This window comes from Anguilla rostrata, chromosome 2, assembly GCF_018555375.3.
Source record: "Anguilla rostrata isolate EN2019 chromosome 2, ASM1855537v3, whole genome shotgun sequence".
Classification (NCBI taxonomy): Eukaryota; Metazoa; Chordata; class Actinopteri; order Anguilliformes; family Anguillidae; genus Anguilla; species Anguilla rostrata.
This window is the reverse complement of record NC_057934.1, coordinates 37,124,909-37,149,986: the sequence shown is the minus strand read 5'-3', so window position 1 is coordinate 37,149,986 and position 25,078 is coordinate 37,124,909. Positions and strand designations below refer to the sequence as shown.

Here is a 25,078-nt window from a genome sequence, read left to right as displayed (position 1 = left end):
ACCAGGACTGCAGGAACCGACCGTGCTGGGTGACACGCTGGGGTTTCCTCTGACATTAAATCGTACAGACACCAAAGACGTAAGACATCAAAATTCAACACAAAATCGGTATCGTATACACGCGCGCTGTTTTGTCGGTTTGCCAGAAAAGCACACACAGGGACGCGAGCAAACTCACCGAATATAACTGCGACAAACCGCACACCGGCTCGCGTGGCTAGACGACAGAAAGACGGAGGAGAAGACAGGCTCCTGGAGCAGACACAGGGTGGCAAGGAGGAAGGGGGGAAGGAGGGGGGGGGGCAGAGAAGGAGGTCAGAGAGGGGTAGACGTGAGGGGGCAAGGGTGGGATGTGCGTCATGCTGTGCACCCAGCACACACCTGCAATGCAACAGCTGCGTAGCCGACTGACGAGCACTGGCTAGTTTATATGTTCGGGTCAGGAACACCGCACTGGGAGTGCTTTAAGAGGAAAGGGGTGGGAGAATTTATAGAGAATAGACGGGAGGGGTGACAGAAAGTAACAGAAAGGCATTTTATCCACAGGGATCCAAAATCTCAACAACAAAAAAAACAGATGTGGTAGATGAGAGATGTAGAAATGTAGTGAGGCTAAATAAGGTTAAAAAAAAATCCCAACAAAACAGTGGACAAATTGGTAAAAATAGCAACATTCACAATGGCAGGAAGAAACAGTATTGTTTTTCAGCATGTGTATTCAGTAACTTTATACTGGTTCGTTTTGACAGTGTGTGCAGTAACAGCATGATAAGCTTGCCATGCAGTCCACTGGCTTACCCAGCACAAGGTGTGTACAGGGGCATCATGGGAAATTTCAAGCACAACCCACAGAGGGAGAGGCCAGGGGGGGCAGGAAGACCGACGAGTGAGGAACAGTATATGCAGGAAGAAGGGGGAAAATAGACAAACAACAACCTGGAAAAAGAGAGGAGAAAGGAAAGAAGGTCCCCCAAAAGGTTACAGACACAGGCACACTAGGGAAAACACCCTCCCCCGCCCCTACCCTGCAAACGTCCTTTCTCTCCAACCATGTCATCTCAAGAGTACATAATTACACCATTAGGGCAGTCATGAACCCACAACTGGAACTACAAACACACAACCCACCACGAACTCGGCCCTAGAGAAGACGGAGGAATAACTCCTGAGGTCATTATTACCGTACCGCTACCTCTCCAAAGGCGTCTCGCACTCCGCGAAACTTAGACGGGCTGGACAGACGTCAGAGGCTCCTTCAGGCCTAAACTGGGTCTGAAGGGAGGCCGGCGGAAAGCGAAGAGTGACTCATAATTTACGACAACGGAGGGAGCGGAGGCAGATTAGTTTCAGACATCTTGGCTCTTCCGCATCGCGCGGTGATTTGTTGCCGTTTCGCAGAAGGCACTGTACTGGGTCCCGGCGGGTCGGCGTATCGGGCTGAGACGCCCATACAAAGGCATCGTGAGGCGGTCGCGCTCTCCAGAACGGGAGGACAGGGGAACGGCCAATTTAGCACAGTGCGCCTCCCAGATAGAGCTGCCTGTTCGTTTAGGAGCTAAAACGTGAAAGGGAGCAGGTCGTCGATCTTCATGTTTTTAATTAAGCTGTCATCTCTACTCAGACGACATGTGCTTCATATTAAAAACTGAAACCTGAATGTTTGCAGATTTATGTTTTTAAGAATCATCATTCATGCCTACGGAAATGCCCTCTCAGCAGCCTCTCCTACCCGTTACCCTACATAACGGACTGAAGAAGGAGTGCTTATCTCTGCAGAATAATAAAGAAATATATATTTTTAAGAAAATACAAGATAAGAAATGAAAAAGGAAAGGAGAGGGGGGGAATTGAGAAGGAAAGACACGTGCGGTGCACCAGCAGTCCTACCCTTGGGACCGGCTGTCACCAGCATTTAACCTCAAAATCTCAAGAGAGCCATGGAAGTCTCGACAAATGGCTTTTTACTTTCTTCCTTTTAAATTTTGGCACCCACCATGGGGCTGAACTTGACCAATTCACACTCTAATTCGGAATATCCAGCTGACTATTAGTAGGTGTGTATATGCGCGATATCCACCGCCGATTCGAAAGCATATAGACATCCGTGGTTCTCTTCCAGAAGCAGGTGTCACTGTCCTGCTTCTTCTCACACCGCAGCCCACGGCCAAGCTCGCACAGAGCCGAGTTGGAGGAAGACTTTTCACACGCGGCTTTGGCGTGCAGTCCAGGGGCGCCCGATTGACCGGTGGCGGTTGCCAGAGAGCGATGGAGCACGCAGCGATTGAACCCTCCCTACACTGGACGATTCAGTCACCAGTTGCGTGTTGACCTATCAGCTACCGGTCACAGTTGCCACTGACACTGTCCGGATTCGATCCGTGGGGCTCATCCATAGACCACAGCGTAGTGCCTTAACTGAACGAGCCACCCCTAGACCCGCTACTCGCTTTTCTGTTAAATGTGATCCAACTGCACACATCACTGACTCCCTTCCAGATGATTTTTGGAATAGATTTTTCCATTGAATTCTAATGCATTGCTTGCTGCCATTAATAACACAATGTTGATGTAATTACTTTTGAAAAGGCTAACATCAACACATCAGGAGACAAATCCCAATGCAGAAGGGTCACTGTAGTCTTGTTTTGTCCCAAAAGCGCTGCCTTCCGTATCTATATATACTTCGGAGCATAATCATGAGGGTCATCATTACTTGGAACTGTTTACTTATCAAATTATGAGTAGATCTACAGGCCTTTTCAAAGAAATGGACCAACTCTTTTGGATTCAGTAGTTATAGCTCATTCTCCAATTTTTCTGCAAGTCTGCTCCATCTGGTAGACCCCTCTCCCCCAGGCAAGCCAAGATACAACAAATTTTGTTAAACAATTCCAATTTGATCAGTGTCAACTGAGGGGAACTGACGTGACAGGTTTGTCCAAAGACTGGAGAACAGAATTAATTTGTTTTCCCTGTAAGAATATAAATGTTGGATGGGGAGTGTTTCGAGTTCTTATTCGACTGACTGAATTAAATAAAGCGTATGGAACCAGAAATCTGAATAATCTAATCCATGTGTAACATCATGCTTTAAATATCTTGTGGTTACACATTTCGGGGAGGCCAAGAGCAAACAGATAACATATTTACAAGTAGCTATGGGTAAATTCTCACTGTACTAATTCTGACTGTATTACGAATCAGTGGATTATTACTTAATTCCATTACCCTTCGTTATTTCTATAATTCCCAGCTCTTATTTAATTTCACAATCTCTAGTTCCAAACTATAGTACATTCCTTAAATTTCAGGATGAGATAAAGGGTAACTTCTTTTTAATCCAGGCAACCAGTTCATTCGAAAACAAATGTATAATAGTCTTCTCAACTGTGCTGCCAAATGACATAATTTGATATGAACAACTGCTGAACTTAACATGGTGAAGTGAGAATATCAAATCAAACTCTTGGTGGCCCTGCCCCCAAAATAAAGTCCAGAAGATTTAAGATAATTGAGGATGCTTAAATGTCTTACACATGTAAAGCAAATGATCTCAATGGTCTCTTACATCAAAATTAAATTTCAAACTGAAATCATACAATAAAACAGCCACTAACAGCAAACATCTGCAGAAAGAGAAGGTTACCGCAACAAGCAACCAACCCACCCCCTGCCTCCCCCCTCAAAAAAGAAAAGAAAACACACACACACACACACACACACACAGGCCCGCTTTTCTCATGAGAAGAAAGAGAGAACACATCTGCTCCCGCTCAGCTCCATGTGACCGTAAGAAGGGTGCCTGTTTCCCCCTCGCTTCGGATTGTATTCAGAGGGACCCCCCTCAACCCAGAGTGCATATCCCAGAATTCCCCTCCCCTGCGCCGAGGCCATATTCTTCTTTTCGGGCTCCCCTGGAAAAACACGCGTTCCCAGGGGAGGCAGGTTGGGCTTGCAATGGTCGGCCAAGTGGGCTAAGGGTCTGGGGGGAGGGGAAGAGACTGCTCTCCCATTTGCGCATGACTCAACCCCTTGTTTTCCGTTGGTACTCCAAACCCAGAACAGATACCTATCAAACAGGGAACGTTTCTCAGGGAAACTGAAGGACAACATTACCCACAGTGCAAAGACTAAGCCCTCAGAGAAAACAATCGCAAGGAACGGACACGTGCAGTAATACAAGATGTGTGAAAGAATTGTGAAGTATGTGTGTTTTTATTGCAGTCACAATGACTAGACCCTCAAACATGGTTCAAGTGAAAAGGGTTGGTGAGGCAGAGGGCGGTGTAGCTGCAGGTCCAACTTGGGGGAGGAGAGTGAAAGAAAACTACGATGCTGTCACAACAGGAGGGCGTGGTTTCTCCTCTAAGGCAGGGGAAGAACAGCTCTAGTTGTACTTTGCTCTATGTCCCATCAACTGTGACCAGCGCCCACAGCTTTGAGTCCCCTCCCCCAGTGTGCATCTGCATAACACGTCCACTGTCCAACCAATCAAAAATCAGGCTATTGATCCACCCTCTTTGGGTCACTGACTCAATTTTCACCAACAGTGACTGATTCACTCAAAATTAGCTTGGATTAGGGTCACAAATTGGATCTTGGAGGTTTTTCGTTAAGGGGGAGATCTGCTCCACAGACAATGCAATAAGGCTTCTGTCTGTTCATTTTTATGTATTTACATCACAGGCCTAGAAAAGACTAGTGATGGAATTATTTCAGACATATGATGTTTCAGTCAAAAGCCCTGTCCTTTTGAGTCAGTCAGCACAGAGAAATTAATACTTCCCTAAACACATTCCGACATAACGATCAGTATTGCGACATTAACAACCAATTGCGCATTTGTGGTATTGCATCACTGTATAGTATCTCAGAAAGCAGACTTGTAACCTCTTCTCTCCATGTAGAAAGCATTCTATCCCTTCACACTCACCTTCCCATGAAGCCAATGCAAAACGGAGACAGAGAGGCACACTGGCCTGGACAGTGAAGGGCAGTGACAGCCCTAGCCCGGTCAGGAGAGATTCAGGAAACAGTATCTTTTGTATTTTTATGAGCACACCAGTGAGCGGCAGTGGAGAGAAGTTAAACCCAGAGACACGACACTACTGGGTCCAAAATCCCCCTTCCTGGCAACCGAGCACCCTTTCAGGTAGTACCACCATTGCTACTACCATCCATAGACTTGTCCTTCCATACAGTGGCACCCCACTACTCCCTCTGAACCCTCCCCCATTTGTGTAGTCCCCTTCTGTGAACGGCACAGCACTGAGACATGACTGACCGCTTGTGACTGTGTGAAAGTACATCTTGTCCTGTGTAACTGTGGGGGCCCTATGGCTTCAGCAGGGGCCGACAGTACCTTCTTCCTCCAGGAATTCTCAGCGTCCTGTAGCAGGTTGCAGCGATCAGCCAATGACGAGTGGATCACCTCGCTGGGCTTGGTCTTCTTCAGTTTGCTCCTCCAGTCTTCATCAGTGACCAGCATTTCCGCCAGCCTGCCGGGGAGAGAGGGCGGGGCTAAGAGGGAGGAGCAAACACCCAGATCCGCCCACGCACGGCCAGTCCCCGCCCCAATAATACATAATGATCCTACAACCGTCTCAAGCAGAAAGCTCAACTTCTAAGATCAAATGCATCAAAGGGTTGGATGTTCAGAAAACAAAGGCACTGCAACAATGGACATGGTCAAAAAGTACTACCAGGAATATGGGTCTTGACTAATCTAGAAAGTATCAGAAATAAACATTATCGGGAATTATAAAAATGTAATCACTGAGGGATAAATGGCAGGCCATACCTCTCTTTCAGGGAGGAGCTCATGCTGCCATCGAGACTGTCAAGGTCCTCTCCCTCTTCAGACAGAGAGAAGGTCTGGGGCAGGTCCTCGGATGACAGCTTCCCGGAGAATTCTTCTCTGGAGCTGGAGGAGCTGTTCCTACCCCTCGGACTCCACAGAGAAGAGGAATGGGTGCTCCCCTCGCCCTCCGACCCCTCTGGGGTCTCCCCACGTGCCCCAGGGGCATCCTCGTCGCTGTCCACCTCCTCCTCCTCCACTTCTTCCTCCTGCACCTCCTCCTCATCCTCCTCCTCCTCCTGATCGTGAGTCTCAGTCAGCAGCGTCCCCCGGTGGCCGTTGCCAGCCTGCTCGTCTGTGGGCGAGTGGTGCTCAGGGACCTCGCCCGGGTCTGTCTCCACGCTGGTGGAGCGGCTCTTCTTCAGGATGCCCCTGATCTCGCGCGGCTCAGAGTCCTGCCTCTGCACGGCGGCCCTGGGGGCCCGGGGCTCCGGGTGGCCCTCGTCCACCTCGGCCTGCAGGCAGTCAGACATAGAGAAGGGGTCACCCCACTGCAGAGGGGACATTGGGGTAAGGCCACTTTGGACCTAAAGGGAGAAGAGTAAGGAAAGGATGACGATAATGTCCATTCAATTATGACATCACAACAAAGTTTAACTTTAACACAAGTTTAACTTCGCTGCTTACTTTCTTAGCAGTTCATTTTCCTGCCAATTTAGACTCTAGCACAGCGACTCCACCCAGTTCCCTGCATTTGGCTCGACCTGTACTTGCCACCAGCATTACAGTGTTCTTCCTCTAAAACCACCATGACAAAACTCAATGGAATGACTGGCAATAAGAGAGCATGTATCTATGGGGAACACAGGGATCTGCAGGGGATTATAAAGTATTTCTGTGACATCAATAGACACTAGACTATTTATGTGTCACAAAATATGGCCCCAGGGTTTCTGTGTTCAGTATTTACACTTAATCTGTCACATGCTGCAAACTCACATGCGTTTTTGAATGATTAATTTATATCAGCCATGCATGTCACCTACTTGGTGTGTATGCTCATATAATTGCTTCATTCAGAAAACAAAAAAAAAAGATTGTTTCCAATAAAATGTGCATGTAAAAGAGTATAAATGTTGGGCAACTATCTGGGGTTCTTGATGTACAATAGGAGACACTCCCTGAACACTCTGACTGCCACTGGATTCTCTCCTTCCTTGAAGTTATCTGCGTAAAGATGTCTACTGTCCAGATTCATGGGGCTAAAGACAGGAAACCACAGGCCTGCAAATCAGCTGCATCTGACTAGAATGATCTGAATTCCTGATATGCAACTGTAATATGTTTTACTATGTAATGTGATCTGTCTAGGGTGGGGTGGAATGGGGAGGGGGGGTGGATGTCACCACTAAAGGCAGTAAAAAGTCTTATCTTTTTTGCAGATGCCTCAATAAAAATAACAGATCACAAAACAGAAGCCTTGGTGCGTATAAGGGGTGTATCTGCGGCTGCCATTCAGTAGAGGATGAGAGACAGGGTGAACTCCAGTCGTGACCCCCGCCATGCTGGCTGCCAGAGTGGGGTGGGGGGTTGGGTAGAGTCAGCCAACCAGGAACACGCTCTAATGGGGACAGCGCACCGTCTGCAGCAGGGGTAGGGCATGTGGGGAGGGGGGGGGGGATGCGCCTCCGCTGTTTTGAGATGCAGTGAGATTACAGGGGGCTGTGATTGTGAATAGCCGCGTTTCCACCAAAATTACCCGGAACTTTCAGTCCCAGGAACTACTTTACCAGGAACTAAAAGGTTCCTTCAGCCAATGGTTGTCTGCGTTTCCACCGGGGTCTAAAGTACCGCGAAGATTAGGCAAATTAGCCCACTGACGTTGTCGTCGGTCCATCTGTCATATGATTTCTTCTGATTTCTTTCTACCACCGAAGTAGCCTACATTATTTTCTAATAACCGGGACAGCCCAGAGGGGTTTATTCCACTTATATACAACGGGTTACCAACAATGACTATATATGGTTACTTCTGTATTTATTGATTTTCATATATCCTCTCAAACACATTCATTAACAGCAGAAAACATGCACACGTTGTAAACAATTTGCTGTTTTATTACTTTCTCGTCGTCAATTCCATATAGGCTAATCGCAAAATGACAAGAATAGAACGAAAACTCAGACTTGCGTGAAAATGTAAATTAGTAGTGGTACAGCCACCGTTTGCTTTCCTTCGAAGTTACTGCTAGCCGAGCAGCGAAGTGTGCCCTCCAGATGTGAACCATGCACCATAAATGAGTCCATAGTCTTCCTGGTCTTTTCGTGGAATTGAAAAATGGCAGTAAAATTGAGTAAAATTACGGCAGTCTGAAAAAGCTAAAGGGAAGATTACTAGAATTAACCTGTTATTTTACCCGGATAAAAAGTGCGGAAGGTGATTTCCAGTTTGCTTGTACTGTATCACCAATGTTAATTATGCAGAACTACCGCATACCTCACATAACTGTATCAAACGTTTTGAGTCAATTACAACGGGCTAACAAAGAAAATCCGGAAGAAAATATTCAGCAACCGAATTAATCCGTTTGAATGTTTTGGTAGCCTACGTAATATGCTGTCCCAGCACGAATGCTTAGCATTTTATAAAACGAATACTAAAGCAAGAAAAGAACAGAAGAGCACACGTTATAATTCCAAGACGTTGACAGGCTATAACCAAAAGTAGGCTACTGCGCCGCATAACATACAAGTTTGATTTGAAGTTATTATGAAAATAAATTGGTTTGCCGCTGCATATTTTCAAACATGGCGGGTAATGGCGGAAAATAAATACAACACAAATGCTACGAGTACTTGACCAATCAGAAATGTTCAGCGCTGCAAGCTCCACCCAAAAGGTTCCTGTACTTTCGGAAAGTACTACCCCACGAGCAGGAACGTTTTGGGGGGTAAAACAAAGCCCCCAGAACTAAATTTAGACCCTAGTTCCTGCGGTGGAAACGCACTGAGTTCCTCAAAAGGTTCCTAGTTCCGGGGTATAGTTCCTGCGGTGGAAACGCGGCTAATGTGTGGCCTGGCCGTCAAAGTGACAGAAGGGAGCAGCTGAGGCTACACTGTTTCATACAGCATTTATACGCATGAATGTGCACACACGCACACACACACACAAACATGCACAAGCACAAGCAGAGGCACAAGCGAGTACACACACATGCACGCATGCACACACACACGGACACACAAAGGAGCATAAGGTCAGCTTCATCAAGCACACATATGATCTCACACAAACACACAAATGACAATTTCCCCACACAAAAACATTCCCACAGGATGCACATGACACAGTGTTCACATGCAAGCAGAGGAAGGTGAGGTCAGCTCCTGAGAGAAAGTGTTATGGAGCTCATCCTGCCCTGCTCCTGGTCTCACCATTTCCTCCTCCTCCTCCTCCTCCTTCTCCTCCTCGTCCTCCTCCTCTGTAGTGACAGGCTGTGGGCTGCAGCTTCCTCCCTTCTGCCTCTCCTCCATTACAGCCTGCACCTCGCCCTCCCCCGCCTCCTGCTCTGCCCCGGCCTCGTCCGACTGCGCCGCCTTGGGGGAACTGCACATCCGGGGGAAAGGGAGCGACAGAGAGAGAGAGACACAGAGACAGAGAGACAGAGAGAGAGAGACAGAGAGACAGAGACAGAGACAGAGACAGAAAGACAGAGACAGAGAGACAGAGACAGAGAGACAGAGAGACAGAGACAGAGACAGAGAGACAGAGAGAGAGAGAGAGAGAGAGAGAAACAGAGAGAGAGAGAGAGACACAGAGAGAGAGAGAGACACAGAGACAGAGAGAGAGACAGAGACAGAGACAGAGAGACAGAGAGACAGAGAGAGACAGAGAGACTTTGACTTTTAAAACCCCGTTTATTATTAATCACACAGTCTTAATCATTTTTCAGCCCCAAAAACAAAACCCCCACCAAACATAAAAAAAAAAAAACCAACTCCAGTCCCACACACAGAAAACACTTAAAACTAACACCACTATCCCCATGTCTCCTATTCACACCTTCAATTCTAGTGTATTGCCCACTACTGCACACAGGACCTGCTGAAAACACCACTTATCCTTAAAAACAGGCAAATCATTCATCAGCAGATAAAACTCAAACTCCAGCCGTATCCTTGCTCGGAGCAGAAACCGCAACCACATTAACACCTCTGTTGGGCCTGCTCCCCTTAGCTGGTGCTTCCGGGTCACCCATATGGCCAATTTGGCCTGGCCCAACACAAAATTGACTATCTGTATTTTTCCCCTCATAGTCTTTGAGTAAGTCATACTGTAGATAAACAGACACTCCCCAAATTCAACCCCCAGTGAGTGCAGTAAATTCTTTAAAAACTGAAACAGTGTTACCAGTCTGGGACAGTCTAGAAATAAATGTTCTACAGTCTCCTCCTGACCACAGAATATACAATTCTGGCTGATACCCGGATCAACTCGGTTCAGGAAACGGCCTGTGGAAACTGTCCTGTGGAGTATCCGCCACTGCAGATCCCCTGACCTCTTCTGCAAAGGAGGCTTGTACAGAGTCCTCCATGCAGGACTCAATTCGCCCGCAACAGCGAACCTTTCCGCCCACTTCGAGGCAGGCAGAGACGCGAGAGAAGCTGCGTGTGTCACTTTCACACACCACTGATACAGCAGCTTCCTCGGCGCCTCCCGGACACAGACCACCCCCCAGGCCCTCCCCCCCAGGAAAGGTCCTTGAGTGGGCTGGACTGAAGGTTGTATCCAAAGTTCAGGACACAAAACTTCTGAGCCAGTCAATCCGCCTCTAGCCAGTGCCTCCTCCACCACCTCCCGCACGTGAGGATGAATACAACTGGCCAGGCCGCCCATCAACCTGTCACATCTCCTAACAGAGTGGACACCCAGATCCCTTGCCAACTCCACAGCAGTTTTCCAGCGCCTGTTCTGAATGTCCAGAAGATGGATGAGTCTTATTACCCCACCTCTAGCAAAGGTGTGGAGGGACAGTCCAGACTGTAACGCCGCTTCAGGAAAGAGGGGATTAAAAAACAGACACTCCTGGAGCACCGAGTCCATTGTGACTGCTTCCTCCCGCCCCTCTACCTTCAGCAGCCCCCAAGCCTTGAGCATGCTGCAGTAAAAACCAGGGAGCCCCTCTGTGCGGAGCCTGGAAATGTCCATTCTGAAAAGCTGCCAATCACAGCCCAAACCCCCCACCTTCCTCAGGAAAAAGAAGGCTCCTGGCCCCCAGCTCAGCTCAGCAGTATACAGCAGTCTCTTGGCCGCCTGTAGCCTAAAGCCGCCACTCTGCTGCAGACGTCGACCAGACCCTGCCCCCCTCCTCCACAGGCAAATACAGTATTGCTGGGCGCAGCCAGTGGTTCCCGCCCCAAAAAAGGACAGCAACACTGACTGAAACTCTTTCAATAGTCCTGGGGGAGGATCCAGGCAGGAAAGCCTATGCCACAGCATGGAGGCCACCAGGTTGTTGATCACGAACACCCTCCCCCTGAATGACATCTGTGGTAGTAACCATCTCCACTTTGTCAGCCGTGCCTTGATCCTGTCCAGCATCCCCTCCCAGTTTTTCAGCATGTTCTGCTTACTCCCTAGGAAGACACCCAGAACCTTCAAGCCTTCCCTGCCCCACTGAAGGGGCTGGGGTAGCAGTAGGGGGGTGACACCCTCCCACCGCCCTGCCAGGAATGCTTCACATTTCCCCCAGTTCACCTTTGCATTAGAGGCTTTTTGAAATACCTCTAAACTTTCACCAATGGCATCCACATCCTGTTGGTCTTTTATAAACATTGTGATGTCATCAGCGTAAGCGGACACCTGTACCCTGTGTGCAGGCTGAACAGCAGTGAAAACCATGCCGGTAATTTTTCGTCTTACCACGCACAGCAAGGGCTCGATTGCTAGGGTATAAAGCATCCCTGACAGTGGACAGCCCTGGCGAATTCCTCGCAAAATTGTTATGGGATTGCTAAGAGCATTGTTCACCTTCACCAGGCTTGTTATTTTATTATACATGACCTTTATTAGATCCATAAAAGAAGGTCCAAAGCCAAAAGCAGCCAAGGTCTGGAACAGGTACCCATGATGCACTCGGTCAAATGCTTTCTCTTGATCAATGGAGAGTGCCCCCAGATTGATGTTGAGAGCCTCACATAGAGACAACACATCTCTGATTAAAAAAATGTTATCGCAGATCATCCTGCCCGGTACAGAGTAGGACTGATCCTTGTGTACTATGTAAGATAAACTCTCACTGAGCCTATTTGCAATGGCTCTGGATAAAATCTTATAATCGGTGCATAACAATGCTACCGGACGCCAGTTCTTTAGGTCTTTTAAGTCCCCTTTCTTTGGCAAGAGTGTAATTACTGCTCTCCTGCAACTCTGAGGCAGCTCATGGTCCCTTACAGACTCTCTCACCACCTCAAAAAAATCAGGCCCAATCACCGACCACAATCTTTTAAAAAATTCCGCAGGCAAGCCATCCAGTCCAGGAGTTTTTCCCCCAGAGACATCTGCCCTACAGCCCGAGTAAGCTCCTCCAATGTCAATGGAGCTTCCAGGAGAGAAGCCTGCTCTTCGGGCAACACCGGGAGATCCCTGTGAAGCCTGGCAGCCTCACTCTGCCCACTGAGTTCCGGAGTAAACAGGTGGCTATAGAAATTAAAAGCCGCCTCCAGCATCTCACGTTGGTCATGCACCTCCTTCCCGTCAGCCAGCCTCAAACAGAGCATTCTCCTGCTGCCCAATGACTTCCTCTCCAAATTGAAAAAAAAAAAAAAACTTTGTAGGACCATCCATGTCCTTGTATTGAATGATCCGGGCACGAACCATGGCTCCCTTAGCCTGCTCCTCCATAATTTTGCCCAAAATGTCTCTCTTCTCTCTCAAACCATCCACTGTCTGGGCATTATTCCCCAGGCTTAGAACACTCTCCATACTCAAAATCTCTCTCTCCAGCTCACCCACCCGTTTTTTCAAATCCCCAGTGCTATTTTGTGTATATGCCTGACAAAACAATTTAATGTGCACCTTTCCTAACTCCCACCATTGCCTCAAACTCTTATAACGTGGTTTCTCTGACTGCCATGCTTCCCAAAAAAAAATTAAAATTTTCCAAAAACTTACAATCATCTAGCAATTTTATGTTAAAATGCCAGTATGATTTCCCAGGAACACCACTTGTGCCCCCCAAAAATAAAGAAATACAAAAATGGTCTGAAAACATAACTGGAGTTATCCAGCTTCTGAGTATTTGATTACTAAAAGATTTTGTACAGTACCACCTGTCGATCCTAGCCATTGAGACCTGATTTTGATTAATTTTTCTCCAGGTGTACTGGCGTGCCACTAGATGCTGTGCTCTCCATATATCAACCAATTCCTGAGCCTGTACAACTCTAGTCAATGTGGTTGCTGAGCGTGAGTGGGGCTCCCCATGATTCCTATCAATGGCAAAATTCTCTGTACAATTAAAATCTCCCCCCACTATAACCATTCTAGTTGAGTCACAATCCGCCACCACTTCCTCCAATTTATTAAAGAATACAATCTTCTCTCGATCTCCGTTGATCGAGTCCACCAACAGGCCCACCACCAGCCTCGCCGCTTTCCACCCTAAACATGCTCTGTTCATTTAACAGCGGAGCATCACACCCCTCGGAAACCGGGGTTTCCAGCGGAACCTCCGCTCCTGGCCCTGATACGTCACCTCGTTCCGGGTCGCCAGTCCCGCTAGCTTCCCCTTCACCCTTCCCCACAGTCCCCTGTTGAGCCTCAGCTCCTTGTGGATCATTCCCAGCCCGTTCCCCTGTCCCAGCAGTGGACGGGCCCGGTTCAGGCTCAGGGCCGGCCCGCTCATCTCCTCCCTGCCTTGCTTCCTGCTCCCTAGTACCTGCTGCTTCCCTCTGCGGGCACGCACGTCTTACATGCCCATAGGAACCGCACTGAAAACACTTCATTGACTCAGTGCTAGCAAACACAACGTGATTTATCCCGTCAATTGATAGATTCCACGCGACATCTATAGCGGAACCAGGTTTATTTAAAATCAGAAACACCTGTCTCCTAAAAGACATTACGTGTTTGACTTTTTCGTTTTTACATCCTAACGGGATGGGTTTAATTGCGCTCATAACTTTACCATACCTTGACAAGGCATTTAAAAGCACTTGATCTTCAACATATGGCGGAACATTTGATAAGATCACTTTCGTTACCGGCGAAGACAACGGCAACGCCTCCACAAAACTACCATTTATTGATAAACCCTCTGTAACCACTTGGTGTACGAGGGTCTCAGTTGTAAGAAATACGACAACCGCTTTATTCATCCTGGACGCGGTTTTTATATTCCCATGGCCCACCTTTTCTCCTATCGCAAGCAGACAGTCTTCTACCGACGCAGAATTGTTTGGGAAACACTTAAAACCCTGACTCCTACTAAGCAACCCCATTTTCACCCGAAACGAGCTAGAAACAGCTCAAATCGGGGGAAAAGGGGGCTTCCTAAACAAACTTTTCAGTTCCTACAAACACTAAAAAGACACACTAAAACAAGAAAAAACAAAAAACAAAACTCCACCACTATTCCAAACCACACAGCACACTCACACTCCCTACCTGCTTCCTACCCACAATCCTCTGAGAGACAGAGAGAGAGAGAGAGAGAGAATGAACATGGCTGCCTGACAGCTGAGGCTCCATCACTCAAAGGCCCCGTGGTGCGCCCCGATACTGTCAGCGACTGATCCAGCGGCTGTGTTTGTCCGTTCCATCTGCAACGCGCAGGGAAAATAAGCGCTAACGTTTGGCCGCCGGCGTAATTAGATCCAGAACGCGCGGCGTGGAGAAGCCAGAAGGAAGGGAAATTCCGCAGCCGTCAGAACAGCACGGTGCTGAGAGCAGAGCTGCTGGGCGGGGGTGGGGGGTGGGGGGGGGGATACGGGGGCTGCTAGCGCTCGGTCTTATCTGGAGCCGTCTACGCCGCTTGGCTCGGCGCGCGGCTGCGTTCTCACATCACAGCGCGGCCGCTACAGCGCGCATCTGCGGCGCGGCCTGTGTGATTTACTGCGGCCACTGACGCCAAAAACGGGAGAATCCGGGAGCGTCCCGCGGGCCGGGGCTCAAAAATGCGCGCGCTCCGAAAACCGACAGACGTCCGTCCGCTCCCTCGCCAGGCCGACGAGCGGGAATCTCGGTCGGAGGCGTCCGTCGGCCCGGAGAGGGAGCGGAGCGCTGATCAAAGCCGGCGAGTCGGCCGGTTAATCCCCTGATCGCCCCCCGGGACGGGAGGGGGGAGGGGGGAGGGGAGGGGGGTGATCCGAGGCCCGCGGGGCCTGGGGGTGGTCTGGGTGAGCGGATGCCAGGCGGGTCAGAGGGGAGTCCTGCTGGGATTAGGCGGCCCACGCAGTCAGCCCACCGGCCTGTCAGATGCTTATCTGACAGACGAGCCGCTCCCCTGACTCACACCGCAGTATGAGCTGATAGCCGGAGCCTCCGCCAGCAGCAGAACTCACACCCCATTTAAAACTCCCGCAGTCTACTGGCCCCCCTGCTAACAGCCAGGCAGGAATGGAACCGCTCAATATGCAAGAAATCACTAACAGTGAATGTGGCTGCGTCCCAATATGAAGGCAGCTGCCTCCCTGCCTGCACCCTTAGAAGGCAGCTCCATCTGAAGGCGGCATCCCAACGGTAAAGGAACCTCAAAAGGCAATGAATTTGGGACACACTTTGAAGGCAGATGTCACAGAGAGTTCACAAAACCAACACAAGATGTTTACCAACCAACACAACAGTGTTTACTGTTACAGCTGACGACTTGAACTTTCCAACTGACAGACTCAAAGCAAACAATATACGGATTCCGTCATTGTACCCTCAACAAAATTTGTTTTATGTTCAGCTAACTACATAACTAGCCACTAGTTCAGCTACTTTTTTTGGTTTCAACTTTCAACCAGATTATCATGATTTCAATTGTTCGCTGTATGTAAGCCAAGTTAACGCTAGCGACGTTGTTCTATTGGGAAGTAATGTGATTACTAGCAAGTTAGCTGGCTAGTTCAGGGAGAACATTCCAATAGAACAGAGGTCTAATTCTTAAGTCTTCTATACCCAAAAATCTAGCCAACAGTTCTATACAGGATGAGTGAAAGTATGTGGGCGCATTTAAACGTTTTCCTGAGTTCGGCCTTTCTTCTCAGAGCCGCTGCCCATGTGGCGTCTGACCCCTGGAGCCCCACCAACCTCGCAGCGGCCGCCATTTCCTCGTCGGAGTCGGGCTGCGCAGGAGCTCGGTGCTCGCTGGAACGCCGGGGCCGGGGTTCGCAGGCAGCGGCGGAAGTCTTCTCCGGCTCCTGGGGACGTACGAAACAAAAGAGGGGGTGTATTTTTAGCCTTTTTTTCCCACAACACAGTAATTCTCCCGAGTCACACCAGTTCTGTTTCTCCCGACCCGCCCCATACCAGTTTGGCACCGGGCAGTGCGGACAACTAGAAGAGGCATGTTTCCACTGCTCCAGAGGGCATTAGAGGGCATCAAGGTTACGTCCGTGAATAACTAGGAGGAGAGGGACCCAGTGTTTGGGAAAGCACCGTTTCCTCTCCTGAAAGGGCACTGGAGGGAACAGAGGATCTGCTTTGGCCCAGATGAGGGAGAGAGCAAGGCATTGTGGGTCAGATTTTTTTTTCCTCTCTCCGCAGGAGGCCAGCTAACTCCGTTACCATGGGTGGCAACAGAAATGACTGGGATAAGAGCCGGGGGACCAACGCTCCAAAAGGCCCTAAATAAATCACCAGCCCCGGGAAAGCGAGCGGCCCTCCAGAACGGAGGCGCACAGGGGACCCTCCTCCCGTGGGCCCCGCGGACTGTAACCAGACTCCAGATGGAAGCGTACGGCTACAGCCCGCCTCGCAGGTGACTCTAATTAGGAGCGCGCAACAGCGTTTCACGGCGATCCCCGGCCGCCAACCCCCAGCGCAGGAAACGCGGGCGTGCCAGGAGGCCCTCTCTCCGGCTCCCAGGCCTGCCCAGCACCGGAGCGCTCTTCACAGGCACACGTGGGGGAGCCCCGTGCTACGCTAACGAGGCCAGAGAGTTTCCACGCTCTCCGAGCCTCGTAAAACGCAGCGTACAAAGTGTGCAGACCCGCGCAGTGGAAATCAACAAGTGCAAATCGTTTCCATGAATCGCCGGTGCACCGAGTTCGTCACGCCGCTCTGCTGTGGGATGGGGAGGACGGCTTAGCGCGAGGGCGGAGGGGGCAACGACGCCTCATCCGCAGTTCACTCAAGACACAATCTGCCGGGACCTCTGTAACTCTGCCTGCCAGCCAGAAGCAACCTGGGAGCTATGTACAGATGCTTATGTACAGACAAAGCGTGACTAAACAGAACTGACCTTATATGTACTTCAAGAGAGCAACACGTAAACAAGCATATTAACTCTTTAAGGAGCAAGATTACAAATATGTTATTAGAATGTTCTTACCGCAACATTCTAATGCTGATGTAACAACCACTACTGGTAATTGAAAGCGACAGAGTTCTAGAACACTGACTTAGAATATTGAAAAAACGTTCCAAAAACCTAACACTTTAAACGGTTAATGCAAGAGTGAAAGGGAGAAATTCTCATCACTCTCTACAATCCTGACAATTCATCTTCAATGTTTAACAAATTACCCATTACTCACAGCAGGTATGAATGTTCAGCACATGTACAAGTATTGTAATACGAGCTCTAAAATGTTGGAGACGTCTGCCTGCGTGAGATTAATTATGACAAACCGTTCGCACTGTGTGATGACATCCCCACGGCGCTCGTCAGAAGGGTCATAAAGAGTGTGCGAAACGGGATCCCCCATGCTCCGCCCACCTCATTTCCTGCAGTAATGACATCATACCTTCGGGGGGCTTTCGGGCCAGACTAGAGGACACCCAGGGAGCCGTTGCTGCTAGAGCCCAATGTTGCCGGTAAGCCTCAAAGCCCGTCCGGCTCTCGTATCGGGAGAGCAAAACTTCATTTCTGGGGACCGCTCTGGCAGGATTAACGGCGGCGCTCCCGCGCCAGGAGTGCCTGGCCGCCGTCCAGGACGAGGCCGTGAGGGCCCTCGTTCGTCTCCCGGCCCGACACCTCGTCAGCGTAATTCGCGTCAGATCGATAGGCTCGCGGAGCTCGGGGGGAGAGGGCCCAGGGGAATTAGGAATACGGGGTTCCCAGCATTCAGGTACACACACACACATGCACACGCACACGCACACACACACACACACACACATGCGCACACACAGACACACACGCATGTGCATACACACACGCACACCATACACCCGCACACCACACACACACACACACCACGCACACACATGCACACACACACGCACACACACACACACACACGCACACACACACACACACACACGCACACCACACACACTCTCTCTCACACACGCACACATGCACACATGCACACTCTTCTCACACACACACACACACACACACACATACACACACACACACACTCGTCGCAGTCTTTCGCTCACGCCAGATTCTGGAAAGGTACCAAAGACTTAAATTTAATTTGTACGCGCTTCACCCAGCATCTCATTCGTGCCCTTGCGCCTGACATGGGGGCAGTAGAAAAACTTAATCTAGCAGAAGAATACATTAAACCACACGGGACATTTTTTCTGTATCCATAGAACAATACTGCAGCTGACAGAAGTGCAGACAAAGTAATGACTTCATAGTCCCATAGGGATTTTTGGGCTGGATTTCTCCCAAAGACCGATTCATTCCTAATCTCGTAGCCTGCTTCAGCTTGTCGGTCTCTATACTTTCTCAGGTAACCGCAGGGATATGAAAACAAAATTAGCGGGCGATAAAGCTTTAGCTTGATAAAAGAAAAACAGAAAAACAAGCCGACGCTCCAAAAAAATGTCAAAGTACAAGACACAAAAACTGCAACCTGTATAAACAATGTTGTGTTGGGAGAAGGTCTTTCACAAGCACTTTCAGAAAAGGGTATGTCCTGGTTTGAAATCAGCCAAGCATAGGTGTTGCACATTTTGGATCTCAACCTTTACACTCTCAGAAATAAAGGTACAGTGGAGAGACATTTTTGTTCAGTAAGTGAACAAATTTCCAAAACGTCCCCTGAAATGAAAGTACAGTAATGTCCCATTTGGGTCCTAATAAGTACCTTTTACAGGCAGGAAAAGACGCAAATGAATTACGTATTGTTGGCTAGGGGTACAATTTTATGTACCTATAGGGTACCAGTCCAGTGACAAGCATTTGTACATTTTAAAACACTTTTTCATACCTTTTTTTCTGTGAGTGTAGGGAAGGGCAGGAGGTAGACTGTGCAAGGGGAGGAGGTGGACTGTTCAAGGGGAGGAGGTGGACTATGCAAGGGGAGGAGGTGGACTGTGCAAGGGGAAGAGGTGGACTGTGCAAGGGGTAGAGGTGGACTGAGGAGGGATGACAGGAGAGGTGGACTAGCAAGGGAGAGGTGGACTATGCAAGGGGAGGAGGTGGACTGTGCAAGGGGAAGAGGTGGACTGTGCAAGGGGTAGAGGTGGACTGTGCAGGCGCAGGAAGTGGACTGTGCAAGGGGAGGTGACTGCAAGGGAGGAGGTGAGTGCAGGGAAGAGGTGGACTGTGCAGGGTAGAGTGACGCAGGGGAGTGACTGTGCAAGGGGAGGAGGTTGACTGTGCAAGGGCAGGAGGTTGACTGTGCAAGGGGAAGAGGTGGACTGTGCAGGCGCAGGACAGAGAACAGGTCCGAAGCAGGAGCTCGGGATCCTGTTTCGTGACCCCAGGGCCAGCAGCATTTACTTACTTCAAGCAGAGACGTCTTGGCTGCAGTGCCGAACATGGCTCTGTCACCCGTCTTGACATCGGCTGCAAAACACCCGACCACATCACATACACAAACAGACGCAGCAAAGCCTTAAGCACACACAAACACGGGAAGGCATGTCAAAGACGGCTAAAACGGTCCTTTGAGGGTTTCTAATGCCATCTGGAAACAGCGCAAGCCAAGTGCAGCTGGTTTCTTAGCAGTACGTCCATCAAAATGTAGGTCACACCCATCTACAGCCACACTGTTGAGATGACATATTCCATTTTCTCCTTTCGCCGAGTTTACTTTACTGAATGTCAGACTTTCCACTCAATAAAATGCGCACTTTCGAGCAGCTGAAATTACAATCAGTACATTCTCAAGCCAGGACAGGGAGGAAAATGCACAGAGCAGGGTGATGAAACTACAAGAATGAGACTTTCAGACAGTAAAGCCAGTAATTCTGAAGCAAACAGATCCTTGTCTAATCCTTTCCATTAAGAGCACTGGCTGCCTTTTAACAACCTCAGCCTTCCACACAAACCTAAATAGGTTAGGGCCACAACGGAGAAACAGACCACTGTAACCCCATGCAAAACCATAACAAACAACATTTATGTATGCGCAGGTCTGAAAATGATGACATTTTTTTGTTAAGGCTCACTGCTTAGTTTTTTTGTAAGGCTCGCATATATTTGTACAGGGGAGAGAGCCCCCTGTATCCATACAGTCAAAATAATGCTGAGCCAGCTCAATGTTTTCACGTGCTGTGGAGCAAAAAATGTCCAAAACCCCCACTTTTCCCGGTAACCATCCTCCTGGGAGATCTGAGGCGTCTGAATGTAATCTCGAGGTGTTTCAGAGGCTCACAATTTAGCACGATGACATATTGGGGCTTATATGAGTTTTGCGGGAATTTCCTGTAAGGCTAACAGTAAGTCATTCTGTCATCAGAGTGCCTCATACAACCCCTCACGCAGGGGCTAAAATCCCTTCCGTAGCAGACCGTGAGTCAGTCGTTCTACTCTGGGAGAAGGGAGGGCCTTGAGATTCACAGCAAGGTGTGAGAATAAGTATTTAGCCTCAGAAGGGTCAAGAGTCCAGGGTCAAGAACACCACAGTCCCACATCAAAAGGGGGCCATCGGCAAGCAGTCCCCCACCCTCAACACTAGGAGGTTGACTTGCATGAATGAGAAATCTTCTCATTCCGGTTGTAGGTAAAGGCACCCAAAAGCACCGTCTATATAGGACTGTGTTTCATTGCACTCAGGAGTGCTTCTGACCTCCCTTCCGAGGCTGTTTGCTACGTTTCAGAAATCTGGGGAGCAAATGAGGTGTGGAAACAGAGGCCGCTCAGGATTAGCAATTGTTTCATAAGTGCCTCTCTCGACCTCCCAGACCAACTCATTTCCCCCTACTCGACCAACGGGTCCTTCCTGCTCCGGCGTAGCCATCTGCCATGGATTGGGTGAAATAAGAGATGATGGGAAATTTTCCCTGCATCCACTGGGATCTCTAGTGCAAGCCTGCAGTTATTCACACTTAAATTGCAGGTTTCGTGGGAGAAAAATGTGAGTATGTCAAAGGCTCCTTCTTCTACCAGTACTTTCCATTTATCACAGTTACATCTTGCCAGCACAAGTGGAACAACTTAGTTGCTTAAGCAGTTTTGGGGAGCTCCTGAGCATTTTGGCTCCCGTACTAAAAAAAGTGAAAAACGCCCACGCCAACAGGAGGCTTTTGACAGAACCCACATCTAAGCCAAATCTGAATTCTAACTGTCCTGGCTTTTCCAAAGCATGGCTTCTCCTGAAATTTTTCACCGTCTCTGTTTTTCCACATCCTGTCCTTATCACTTTGAGGTTCCATCCTCTGCCTCTCGCTCATTCCTTCTCTCCACCATTAATTTCTCTTTCAGTCCTTCTCTCTGTCTCTCTCTCAGTTTGTGTCTCTCTCTCTCTATCTCTGTCTCTCTCTCTCGCTCAGTCTCTGTGTGTCTCTCTCTCTCTGTCTCTCTGTCTCTCTCTCTTTTTTGAGCAGGTGGTTTGCGTGCTCCTGGGTGCAACGCAGATCCGACACCGTTAACCCCAAAATTCCTCTCCCAGCGCCAGGCAGCATCTCTTTGTCCCTGACGAGCCGGCCTGCAGCCCCGCCTTTGATGCGCTTTGTGCAAGCAAACATTACGCCACACAGCCCTGCGGACACTTTCTACGCTTTGATGTGGAAGAACCGCAGGACATCAGAAAGAAGAGTCTGACTATGGTGACTATGTATGACTACGCGCTTCTGAGCAAAAACCGGCCGAGGCCAAGCCGAAGGACCACACCTGCCACACCTGCCTGGCTTTACCGCTGCACCGCCGCGCTCTGTGACCGAGTCCCTTATTCCAGCGTCATCCGGCCTATCAGCTTACAGGGAACAGGTTCCGCACAAAGGGGAGGAAACAGATTTGTGTCTAACAAGGGAGCCTTTATGAAAAAACAGACTTACCTCTTGGCCTCTGTCCTTCCTGGGTTTCCGATGAGCTACGAAAAAGAAGGAAGAGATAAAATGCGATTAGGAACCGAAAGACGCAAGAAGACAAAAGGAGGACAGGCGCCAACCCCGTCTCCGCCCCCCAACCCCCACGGAGTCAGACAGGGTCACCAAAAACGCACGGAGGCAAAGCGACAGTCAGTGAATGAATGAACGCCGCAAACGTGGAGCTACGGTGATGTCTGCGCGCAGGAACTACGTGTGCGCGCCCATCCCGGGCTGCCTCACAGCCGCAGGGCCAAGGGGAACTTTGACCCACATGAACACAGCCCATTCGGATTTCACACTGAATGCCATCGCTCCACACAGGAGTTCCAAGGATATCTTATCACAACAAAAGTCACCCAAATACAGGCACAGAACTCAGCATTAGAACTGCAGAAAAATCAGAGGAAAATCAGCTGCACCAAGAGAGCTGAGGGTCCTATAAACACTGACAAAAAATGACTCAAATCTGTTTAAAGAGCAACAGAAAAATACACATTAGAAAAATAAGGAAAAGAGAACAGTGTCCCTATGACAGTATGAAGACACTTAGTTTAAACTAAAATTTGTTGCAGTTGCTTATTGCAGGTGCAGCAGTACTGTACTGCAGTTCCAGCTGGTAGTCCTTTCAAACGCTGCACATCCTACTAATGCATTAAGTGCTCACTAAGAGACAGTTCTTCCTTTATCCTGACTAATTAGCATGACTGAAGAGTCATTTCCACCCAGCCTCCTTAGCTTACAGTAAAAGCATAATGGAGGACATTCACAACAGTCACTGACACAGGCCAGTCTTAGTGCACTAACATCACAGACAAGTGCCCTGAACTTTGCACAAGCAGCAGTGGCGGGACAAAGTTCAACATCAATAACACTGAACCAGAGAATGCAATCTTAAAACAACACACCGTCATAAAACACCATGCAGCACTCAAAAACATTAACACATGACCCCACTATGTTTTCTTTTTCAATCAACACAGCACAAAAAAACGTTTCGGGTCACCGCAAAATTCATGCCAAACAGAGCAAGCCTTCCCCCCCTCCAAGGGAACCGTGCTGGGTCAGGCGTACTCAGGCAAGCTCCAGGCATTGTACCACAGTCCAGGGTTTTGGCCGCTGACATACTCTCTGTCCGCTTCTTCAGAGCCTTGTAGGCTGTGACTGGCTACGTCTTGAAGAGCATGGCGGTCCTGGCGCCCTCGCCAGGAGCCACAGGGAGGCAGCAGCTTAATCGGCATCACCATCGCACCTGTGGCCTGACCCTTACTGCCAGGTCAAGGGTCAAGGGCCACGGGTGACCTTTTCCCGCTGACTGCTACAGGACCAATGGCAACAATGAAAAAATGAAGAATGGGAGAGAGAGAGAGAGACTGAATAAACAGAGAAGACGGAGAACAGAAAGAAATAAACTGTGCACACACACACAGACATGCAGTCTCAGGCGTCTGAGAAACGTGTAGCCTAAGCCCAGTTGACTACAAGGATGTCAGTGTGCTGTGCGAACTGCTCGAGGGCCAAAGAGAATGAATTTCCACGCAGTCTGCATATCACAGTCAAGACCTTTTTAAAGCTGTGCAAGCAGAAAAATTAAACATTTCTAATACGGATAGTTTTATATCAACTCTTAAATTGAGTGATGATGTGGTAGTGCATTGGTAGTACATGTGTGTGCAATTATTAAACACAGGCAAATCAAATAAAATTTGTGAGCGTGTTCCAAAAAGCAGAATCAGCATTGAAGTCCTAGCCCTTCGTTGTGTGGAAAAGCCCATTCTGTCCCTGCTATAGCTCCTCTGTTCATGACTCCCACCTGAGAGCCCAGCAGCTCTGAGCTGAAAAAAACCCCCATTTTCTACATCCAAGTCCCCGCTGCGGACCGAGGATGGACGTGTTTAACGCTCGCACGTCAGTCCGAAAACCTCAGGGTTGGGGGAAGGAGTGAATTCTACAACTGGAAACGTTTGAGCGGGTCGTGTCCGCGGGCCCCCTCGGAAGCCTCCTCCGATGTCGGGGAACGGAAACATCTGGAGATCAATCGAGGAGGGAGCGCAGGAGAGTCTTCTCCGCGCGGCGGGCGCGAAGTCACCCGGGCGGGGGATCAGAGCGGTTTGCCCGACCGCTTCTGAGCTTCGCGGACCGTCGCGGAACAAAAAAAGGGAGCACGCGGAGGGCCTTCACCTCCGCCTCGAGCGAGATTCCCCACCCCGCCTGAGAGGAAAACATCTGCCCATCTGTCCTCCAGGCTCTCTTCCAACCGAATGCCAATGTCTTCGTAAAAGTCCCGTGAGCTTCAATAAAGTTTTTCGTTTTGCTAGCAATGATGTATGAGGAAATAATTCTGACGGAGCGGAGCGCGAGGACGCGCAGAGGAATACCCGCGAAGCGTGCGGAACATCTATGGTTCGCCAACGCCAACAGCTGCCTCCCCTCTCGGCCCCACGAGAGTGAAGACAGATGAAGGGGATGGAGGAGGACAGGGGGCCAAACAGCCAGACCTCAAAGGCTCGATTAGCCACACTTGAAACCCAAGGAAATCAAAGTGAAATAAAAACAACCCATTCGGCAGGGAAGGATACGCGATGTTCCCCTGAAGAACACCCCAGTGCTTGAAAGAGAAAAGCCATCCTGTACAGCAGACAGACTGTTAGTAATGAGGGGTTTTTCCTGCATAGACAATTTTAAGGTGGTTGCCTTTCTGATTACCAATTCTAATCTTATTTCATCAGTTGTGTTCTAGAAGTTGTTGGGTCAATGTGAGAGGGCTAGACGAGCCAGCGAAGGCCGAACAACGGTCCACGCACGCGCCCACCCACCCACACAAAATGGCCACCTTACCCTGTTTTTGAGCCAGGAAAAAC

At 49.3% G+C, this 25,078-nt stretch overlaps 1 protein-coding gene across 7 annotated transcripts in view; it reads right to left on the bottom strand.

Annotated features, from left to right (window-relative positions):
- svild (supervillin d) overlaps positions 1-25,078 on the bottom strand; it is a 68,060-nt gene that overhangs the window by 20,215 nt on the left and 22,767 nt on the right. For 4 of the 7 annotated variants that reach the window (XM_064321943.1, XM_064321942.1, XM_064321944.1 and 1 more), the window contains 6 exons: positions 22,188-22,222; positions 19,694-19,755; positions 16,095-16,204; positions 9,233-9,404; positions 5,801-6,384; positions 5,363-5,498 (listed from right to left, as the gene is read on the bottom strand). In XM_064321943.1, coding sequence (XP_064178013.1) covers positions 5,363-5,498; positions 5,801-6,384; positions 9,233-9,404; positions 16,095-16,204; positions 19,694-19,755; positions 22,188-22,222 — 1,099 coding nt within the window. The remainder of the gene's footprint in view (positions 1-5,362; positions 5,499-5,800; positions 6,385-9,232; positions 9,405-16,094; positions 16,205-19,693; positions 19,756-22,187; positions 22,223-25,078) is intronic. The other 3 variants (XM_064321947.1, XM_064321948.1, XM_064321945.1) reach the window with 2 other exon arrangements.